The sequence below is a fragment of the Periplaneta americana genome, chromosome 4 (genome assembly GCF_040183065.1).
Source record: "Periplaneta americana isolate PAMFEO1 chromosome 4, P.americana_PAMFEO1_priV1, whole genome shotgun sequence".
Classification (NCBI taxonomy): domain Eukaryota; kingdom Metazoa; phylum Arthropoda; class Insecta; order Blattodea; family Blattidae; genus Periplaneta; species Periplaneta americana.
In genome coordinates, this window is record NC_091120.1 from 140,182,439 (window position 1) to 140,192,744 (window position 10,306).

The 10,306-nt window shown below is 34.4% G+C and overlaps 1 protein-coding gene across 1 annotated transcript in view; it reads right to left on the bottom strand.

Moving 5' to 3' along the window:
* The window catches only part of Ino80 (chromatin-remodeling ATPase INO80), a 454,888-nt gene that overhangs the window by 424,407 nt on the left and 20,175 nt on the right, over positions 1-10,306 (bottom strand). The window contains exons 3-4 of the mRNA XM_069824011.1: positions 6,016-6,116; positions 2,714-2,922 (exon numbers count right to left, since the gene is read on the bottom strand). Of these exons, the coding sequence (XP_069680112.1) occupies positions 2,714-2,922; positions 6,016-6,116 (310 nt within the window). The remainder of the gene's footprint in view (positions 1-2,713; positions 2,923-6,015; positions 6,117-10,306) is intronic.

The following is a 10,306-nucleotide window of genomic DNA, read 5'->3' on the forward strand; positions in this document are numbered from 1 at the left end:
TCTTTCTTTAAAAAGTACATACATTTTTCTTCTTTCAATTTCGACCTAAAGAATTCTTCAATAATAAAATGTATACAAAAGCGTTCTAGCAAGCCGTTCACAGCAATTTGTTTGGTAAAAAAAAAAACGTACAATTCTTTTGCAGGACAGACCTCACAAATCAGTATTGTTTATAAATATTATTGTGTTATAAAGACATTTCCACTTTGACTTGTATTTTGGAATATAAGAGTCAAGTTTAAATTGCCGCAACGTCCAATAAGAATTCTGCAAAACCAAGAAAAAGAGAACTTTTATGATAGATGTGTTTACTTAGACTCTTTTCAAAATACCGTTCTTTGAGAGTACACATTTTTTTTTCTTTCATTTTCGACCAAAGGTTTCCTTCGATAATAAAATCTATACAATAGCGTACCAGTAAACCCTTCACAGCGACTTCATTTGGTAAAAAAAAAGACACAATTCTTTTACAAGACATCTCTCAAATATGTTACAAACAGATTGCCTCTTTGAGTTGTGTTTCGGGTCATGTTTAAAACTCCTTTTTACTTGGAGATGCTTCAGAAATTCATGTATTGGAAAGGGAAGAGCATGTCTAATCTGTAACTTCTGGTGAAGTAACAAAAAAACAGAAATAAGATTAAGAAAATAGTATTTAAAATTAGCTTACGCGTGTATCCATACGCATTTGTAAATTTACATTGCGCTAAATTATTGTAATTCTCTACTGTAAAATGAATAACTTTGATTTGTTATTTCACTCTTTTTAAAGTCTTAATCTGTGTGTCCTTTACATGACATCTGATTTTCGCTTTCTATCTCATTCCTAAAAAATTAAAGCATAACCATTCATTTTACACGGTTGTTTGTACTTTTATTACAATTTTTTTGTTTTCTTTTGCATGATATTTATTCTTTATGTATTGTCAGTTAGTAGGTAAAAGTCTTTTGACATGTATATTCTTTGACTCACTGAGTCTCCTCTGGGAATTAGTAAAGCGGAAATAAATATTAATATAAACTTAAAGTTTAAAAATATGGATTTTATAATAAGAAATTCCCAGTAACTAACAACAATGTTAATTCGTTTAAGGTGGGAAATTATTGGTCACGAATAGACCTAACATGTCAGACGGCACCAAACTTGCTACACTTACTGCTCCGTGTGGCCGCTTCCATTTAACTCAATGCGGTCTATAATTCCAGCTACATTTGTCGCAGAAAGTTGCTACAAATGTCGCTACGTGTGGCATGTCATGTGGCCACACGTAGCGACATTTAATGTAGAAACTAGCAGTAATTGTAGCGCCCGTGTGGCCACCCATTTTGCGACAATTACGGCAGCTTCATTTGTAGCAGAAAACTTGCTACAAATGTAGCTCGTGTGGCCGTACCCTGAAGGTGAAACCTAACCATTTTTCTCCCATTACTATATATGCTGGTGGATTGTGATTTTCTAGTTTGTAAGTTCAATTTTCTTTTGCCAACTTCCTTTCGAATTTCGATACTGACAAATACTACAAATGGTAGTGATTTTGTAATTTTATGTTGGCAGCTGAGACAGATGTTGTCGGTACTGGAATTCCACGAAATTAAAACTGTACTAGATTTCTGAGCCAGTTACTGGAAGCTAGTGAAATTTGAATATACTAATAATTAATTAATATCAGTATTAATATTAATACTTCAGACAACGAAGTAATGGAGGTCATGCACAAGAGGGGGTTGAGGACTGAAGACGCACGACAGAAGGCTTTGGAGGATTGGCACAGGAAGATGGCAGTAGCTGTAGAACCCTGAAAAAATATACATATATATATATATATATATATATACATAAAAGTTATTTTATGTGTTGCATTATGGTTATAATTCAAGACTATAGTCGGGTAAGTGTAAATAAATGTAACATACTTGGGTGTGATAATATAGGTGAGTAACTGATAGAAATACATTTTACTTTGTAATGAATTTCTTTCGTGTTTAAATTTTTATTACAATAATGACAAAAACAGGAAAAAGCATGGCAGCGACTAGACCAAGAAAGCATAAAACGTGCTGCAAGAGTGGGGATAACTTTCCCTACTGGCATTCTATTCTTTCAGATTTAACTGAAAGAAGATAATGAAGAAGGAATTATGCTCACGGAGACAGCAATTATAACTAGAATAGAAAAATTATTAGAAGTAAGTATTCTTAAGCATACATTTAATGGATATTTAGTTTTCAGAGTTTGTACTAATAATTTCATGTGGTCAAACAAAATACATTTTTAGGTTAGGTCTCGTGAATCAATTGTTTAGTCAAACCAATGAATTTCATGTTGCCAGACAAAATACCTAATATGTTGATCTCTTTCTCGTATAGTTTGCCTACGAAAATATGTTACAAATTATTGAATTATTTAGAATAACCTTCCAACATAAAGGTAAAGTACGATAAGTAGATAAGTCATTCAGTACATAGGATTGTAAGATATCTGATAACAGTTGGCAACACTGACAAGATGGCAATATTTGCTATTTAGGAACTGTTCTTATGTGACCTTACTATATTTGCTGTGAAATGTTTGAGAGAGCCTGTTCAAACCATGCTGCACTGCTATTGTACTGCAGTTGTGTATAAAACATAAATGGAAGATACGAGACAAGTCTTTCAGCACTCTTATGGTGTGCAAAAAGTTCTGCAAATACAATTAACCAAATCTTCATACCTCTGGATTTGTATAATAACGAGCTTGGTACTTCTTCCTGAGAAGATGAAGGCGCAACATTTCTTGAAGATCCTGCTCTGTGATTGGCTCATCATCCCTGTCATCATCAGAAGAATCTGAGGTGTCACTAACCAAAACATCCCGCAACCATCGACGATTCTTTTTTACATTATCGAAGTTATATAGACGCATCTTATCCGATCTCCGTTCTACAAACAAATAAGACACATTATTATTACATTCTCTTCATTGAAAATTCAACAAAAAGAATGACAGCTATATTTACAGCCTTTCTGGACAGAGCCTTGTGAAAAATTTAAACAGCCAGATCACAGACAAAAATCAAATATCTTGTCATACTAATATCAACATCTGGGCATAGAAATACTTCTTAACTGTCAATAATATAGAATTATTCATAAACAATACAGTATAACCCTGTTACTACGCTCGTCAAGGGACTGTGGCTGTGAAGCATTATAACCTCTATTTATTTGTCTATGATTATAACTGGGTCAGCGCTATAAACGAGAAATGATTTATGAAATGGGGAAAACAATTTAGACACCGCTTCATAGGAAACATATTATACTGTGCTTTAGTTACAGTGCAAAATGCAAACGAGAGCTCATTTCATAAGAAAAAATTTTTTATTGTTGTTTGCTGTGCGTTTGTACTACTATTATGAATGATAAAATTTTCTATACAGTTCAAAATTATTACAAACAACTTCACTTGATACAATGCTAGGAGCAACACTAATATAATTTTTCACTTATAGACAGAGATCTCCACTTTGCCATTTTGCACTATCATAGTTACTGTACACTCCATAAAATTAAAAGATTGACTAAATTTTACAGAAAGGAAATTTTACAGAAAATGTATTGACAAGGAGACTATTAAGTGTTAAAATCCTTTTATGCAAAGGCAAGTATCGACAGTGCGACAGGAGGGTTTTTTTCAGGTAGAGGGTGAAATTTCTTTCTTGCACTCTTGGTGCAATAACCCTCAATACAGTCACAGCAACATACTTCTTCACCATGCTTTTAAACATTATAAGTTTCGCAATGTGTACGGAATTTTTTTATTCATTTCTAATACGTAAAAAGTACTACAAGCAGGATTTAGGAGCATTACAAATGCATGCACGATTATAAAAAATAGTTATGTTTTATTTAACAATGCTCCCAACTGCCAAGGTTATATCAGCGTCGCTGGAGTGCCAGAATTTTGTCCCACAGGAGTTCTTTTACATGTCAGTAAATCTACTGACATGAGCCTGTCACATTTAAGCACACTTAAATGCCATCGACCTGGCCCGGGATCGAACCCGCAACCTTGGGCATAGAAGGCCAGCACTATACCAACTGCACCAACCAGGCCGACTGCAGGATTATATATGAAATGTCCAGGGACCGTATAAAAAGAGTGTAATGAATGGAATAGCATTATAAGCAGGAGCATATTCACCAATTTTTTACTGTAGTAGTACCTTCAAGGCTGAAGAATACACATACAAATATTACAAAATTTTCTATTATCTTCCCAACGAGAGTTAGGGTCCGATGTTTGAGCACCTACAGTCTGAATTAATGTGCAGCATTGCCATACACTCTCTGGTAGTTCCAATGAGAAGACTTAGGGTTCGAATGAAGTGCTAGCACCGCTGCTTCTATCATTCAACATCCCTTCTGCTGCTTGTTTATGACAGCCTTTGTAATATATCTCTCAATGTAGAACATGTAAAGCAAAGCTAAAACTTCAATGTCTTTTAATATAATATGTCTATCTCATTTTTTAATCTGCTTTCTACATAAGTCCCTGAATTACAATAGTTCACAGATTCAAGATGTATTACTGTAGATAAATATCTGACAGAACATAATAGGAATTGCCGCCTAGGACAGATCGACAAATCGGCAGTGGCAGCACATGCCTATCAAAAGGGCGATCACAACATAAGATTCAAGGACACGGACATCTTGAGCACGACGACGCACTTCTTCCCCCGTCTACATAGAGAAGCGATCGAAATACATAAACATAACAACTTTAATCGCAACGAAGAAGGCATAAAGCTAAACAAGTGTTGGTATCCGGTCCTAAGCAGAACAGATAAGAAGCCACTACAACAAAAGGACGGAACCCAGAACGGGAGCAGCGAACAAAGCGGCGTGGACCGCAGCGACAACAGGCCTCGGCCCGTGAGCCGCACTATAAATACGCCCGCACAACCAGACACAGGATCAGTTGCCTCAGGTACGCCGAGAAGAGTCTTGCGACCTCGGATACCACTCCACTGAAGATGTCTGCCGCAGTTGCAGACGAAACGTCTGGTATAAAATCAACTAATAGACCACGGCCTCTCAGCCCTGAAAATGAATCTACATCTATTATTACACATTATTATGAATCGAATGAAACAACATAACAATCAACATATAAATGGTCAAGCCAGAAATAACACATTGCTGCACTTTGTAATAACAATTTATAAAAGAAATGGTACACATTGAATGATCTGGTATGGAGATCACATGCATATTAGTAAAGGCATCTCTAACCCTGGCAACATTGTCAGTTAACATGACAATAGGTCACTCTCATACAGTAACAGTCTGCTGTTTAAATTATGTTAGCATTCCTGTCAAACCCCAACCCTCGATGGGTAGATTACAATCAGCATGGGTCTGCAACTTATTTTCAATAAAATTGTCTTAAGTGCAAATTTCTTCCTCAGAAGTCTACTTAAAAATCCCATTAAAAATACTAAATTTTTTAACCTCGTAGCTTAGTAAAATAATAAATACCTAACTCAAACATTAACAGTGACTATACTGTATGGTCTAGAATGTCTTTGGATGACATGCATAGCAATTTTTTGGCTGATGCATCAGTGGATAGCAAGTTATAGTAGAATTAGCATCATTATAATCCTTGTAAAATCGACTTTCTATGCAAGGTGAAAAACTGTTACGGCATCAATATTAGTGGTTTCACTACTTTACAAAAGTAATGTAACTCAAACTGATCATAAAACCTGTTACCATACATTCTAAGCTTAAACCTTCATTTTTGCTGTTGAGTCTAAGAGACATGTCTGGTTGTTAATCACTGGAATGACTATTCATGATCAAAATATTCCATTTACTAACCATGTTAGCTGTATATCAGTTTTAAAAGTTACTGGAAAGAGCACATGCAAGCCCAAGAATAATGTGTACAGTAAGGAGGGAAAGTGATAGTGATGGCAGCAAAAGAATAGGTGATATAAGAGAGAATATGTATTTAAATCTTGCCTTCTTTGGTGGTAGCGATTCCATTAACAATTTTATTTCCTTTTGCCTCCTCATCTTCTGTGAGTTGAGTCTCTGACTCTGAATCTGTGCTGTTATCATCACTGGAACAATATAAAAATATATAATAGTTAATAAATTCACTTTTACATTTCTCCCTAAAATGAAATATAAAAAGTGACATGAAGAAGAACGAGAAAATAATAATAATAATAATAATAATAATAATAATAATAATAATAATAATAATAATAATAATAATAATTTGTCAACAGGCAGCGAAGTTCGAAATGACGCCGAGATCTAGTAGGCTCTGAGGATGGTGTGAAGAAACACCAAAACAGCTGTAATCCGCACATGTTTACACAATTAACACGAGTAAGATCGCCATTTAATCAATTATTAATAACATTATTATTATTATTATTATTATTATTATTATTATTATTATTATTTCAATTGTACTCATAATGTTTAGTAGGTAGGCCTAGGAATAAAGTTTTTTATTGTTAACAATAATCATGTTCTTGATATAACAAACTGAAAACAATTTTCAAATGAATTCTGATGCCTAATTATTACAGAGGGGTAAATATGAAAGTTCATATTCTATACCATTCCTACTAGTGGTATGAGAACAACGATTTTTCGTATGAGAACAACGGTTTTCACAGTTCACTGTTAGTAGAATGCAATTAATGCCAAAAAATTTTCATATTTCATAAAAAATCTTAATATATTTTCAAATTTTGCCCAATTTTTCCCCACTTCCATTAATATTTCCATATTTATTGTATTCGTATTTTATTTCGTATCTTATTAAACATGAACAAAATTATTAACAATTATAGGCTTAGTTTGTAAATAATGATGTAAACCTGCTTCAAATGGTTTAGGAACGAAGATATTTAACATTAAAATATTTTATATTTTGTCAAAATAAAGTCATATGTTGGTTAAATTTTCTTCATGTTGTGCTAGTCTTTACTAATTATAAACAACATAATAGTTTTCAAAACAAATGTAGAAGTGAGACAAGGAAGTGTTCTGTCGCCAATTTTGTTTAACATAGAAATTGACGTAACTGAAAATAAAGCCATATGTAAAGACAGAAAACCAGATCTTAAAACTCTAATACATGCAGATGGTATAGAGACATTCAAGAAAAATCATGAGAAGTAGACTTGAATGATGAAAATCAATTGCAGAAGAATATGGTTTAAAAAAGTTAATATGCACAATTTTGGCAAAACTATTTTATTGTCTAGATATGTTGCAAATATTTTAATGTTATGGCAAAATATGGTACGTCTACTCTCATTTGTAGCTCATATTAACACTAATTAAAAAAAGTATTCTTTTTAATGTACCCCTGATTTTTCCTGAAAGAGTAAACTTTAAAACTGTTCTTTTGTAAAACAGGAAAATGTACATATCAGCTTGTGTCATAACACCACATAAATAAACACTTGTTATGAAAATATGTAGGGCACAAAATGCTCTCGGGTATAACCTACATTTAAAAGTGAGCAAATTTACAAGTTTAGGATCAGAAATAAATTCAAATGAAAATATTTAGAACGAAATTAGTAAAATACAGAAAAATTCAAATGTATACAACACAAACAACAAGTTTATCTGCATTTATATTCATTTTAAATTCACTTGGAAAATACTTATAAATACAATGTACAAACTATACAAAAATATATCTGCAGCGCAACAGCCCATTTATAGCCAGGACCGCTGGCCTTACATCCAAATGCCTCATGTAAGAACTATACATACCACTGAATATAAGCCACATTGGACATACAGCAAATCGGCTGAGTAAGCAGACAGCAGACTTCATACACATGCACAGAATGAAATGTCCGATTGTGTCCGCCAGTGAACAAAACTTAAGGTGACATCACCATTTTGCTTGAAACCACTTGGAACGGTCTATGGTTGACCAGGATGAATGTCCGACACAGTATGCTGGGACAGTGAGAGACAAAACCACCCCATCTGAGATGGGGCGTAAGATGCAATATGCCGCCACAGTTAACACATTTTTCCCACTCTGACACCAGGTGATGGATCCTAGAATACATACGGCCTTAAGGTGAAACAATATTTAAGAGCATTTTGCACCACTTCATTCAATGAAAATGTGGTTCCTTTCAAAATTTTCTTCAAATCTCCAAAAGTATGGAAATTGCACGATAAGTCTGGGCTGTAAGAGGGGTGTGGTAGTGTCCAGCAGAACCTTTGCAACTTGTCCCTTGTTGAACTGGCAGTGTGAGCTCAAGCACTGTCATGGAGTAATATCATTCACCTTGTCAAAAGGCCTGAACACTTATCCTTTATGTTTTTTCTATAATGCCCAAGAGTGTCTGCATAGTACTGGGAATTGATCACTCGTCCACACTCCAATTCCACTAGCAATGGACCTCGATAATCGATTATGGCACTTGTCACAATGTCACATAAGAACTGATCAGCTTCTTCTTGATATCATCTAAGGTTCTGTTGGCAGATTCTCACACATTCAGCTTTTTGCTCAGAAGTTAAAGAGTATGGTACTCACAGCACGCAAACCTTACAATATAGCTGGTGTCTGTGGAGAATTTTATGAATACATCCCTGGCTGATATTCAGTAATAAACTCAGTTTGATTATTATTGTTATTCTCCTATTCTCTCGGATAAGAGAAACAACATGTTGAATTGATTTTGGCATGATAGTCTTGAGCGCTTGCTGTGGTCTTGTAAGATGTTTGGCTGGAATGAAACCACGCACATCAATCCTTTACAGATGATTTTCCTAGGCATCTCTTTCCATATACTGCAATCATTTTGCGATGATTTCCAGCAGGTGTACACCCTTCTGTAGTCAAAAAATAAATTACAGCATGCTGTTCATTTTTAGATGCTTCCATTTTGTATCAGTCACTTTTCCTTTCTTTACTTTTTTTTTTTCTTTTTTATTCAGAGCAACAATGGTGGCATGCCAACTACACCGACAATGGAGTCTAAAAACCACCCTTAAAGCGAACTCCCAGCCAATACCCCTGTTGCACATAGTAAGCCTCGACCAACTTTCATTTGAACTAACCAAATACAAACATAACATATCAAACCACTCTCCATCTTTGCTTCAGAAACAAAAAATAGAGAGATCTGAGTAGACTACAGACTTCAGATACGAGGGTTTTATGTGGAATATTACAAAAAAAAAATGTGACAGAATAAGTAACAATACCAGGATCACTATAAACAAAGAAAAATTAACAAACTTAGAAAACAATAGGCTCAAATGATTCAGACATATCGATCAATCTTCTTAATGTATATAGCTGTTTACTGACAACATAAGGTCCATTATAGTCCACTGTAGTCTTTTCAGTTCTTGTTTTTCATGAGAAATTATGGGTATTTTGATCGGTGTTCATTATAAATGCCTGTTGCTAGTAGCCAGAGTTGGGGTGTAGTAAATATATACTGCAGAGGTCTTTTCTGCAACTGGTACTGATGATTTTAATTTATTTCTTTTGTGGTTTGTGGATGGACAGTATAGAAGAATGTGTTCCAAATCTTCATTATGATTATTACACCAGAGACGAGGAGTATCAGAAAGGTGAAATCGGTGTAGGTACAGTTATGTGACAATGTGACCTGTTATGGCTCTTGTTAAAAATGTTTGGACATGTCTGGGCAAGTTTTTGTACATTTCCAGGACATTTTGAACGAACTGTAAAATTTTTCCTTTGTCAAAAGAGAGCCAATTGTTGATCCTAGGTTTGTAAAATGAGAGTTTCCTGAAGCAAAGGCACTGGATATAGATATCACTTGAAGAGGTCTTGGTTACAAGTATATGTTGCCTGTTTTGCAATGTTATCGAATTTCTCATTTCCAGGAGTACCACAACGAATAAGTATCCATTGAAATATTATTTCCTTTTGGAGTTTTTTTAGTTTACTTAGTTGTTTCTGAATGGGAATAATTCTATGTGCATATAGGTTTGGTACATTTTTGATTAGGTATATTAAATACAACCCCTTGGAGTCGGGACGAATACAAATAGATTTTTCAGAAATTTGAGTAACACACTGAAGAGCATCATCAATAGTTAGCAATTCAGTGTCAAGACTAGAGGAGATGAACATGGTATGAAGTAACTTTTTTGGTATTTTGGAATATAATACCCTGCTCCTGATGTCCCATCATCAGGGTTTAGAGATCCATCTGTATAAATTTGAAAGTGATCCTTATATGTGCTGCAGATTAGTTCCATAGCATCTAAATGTATG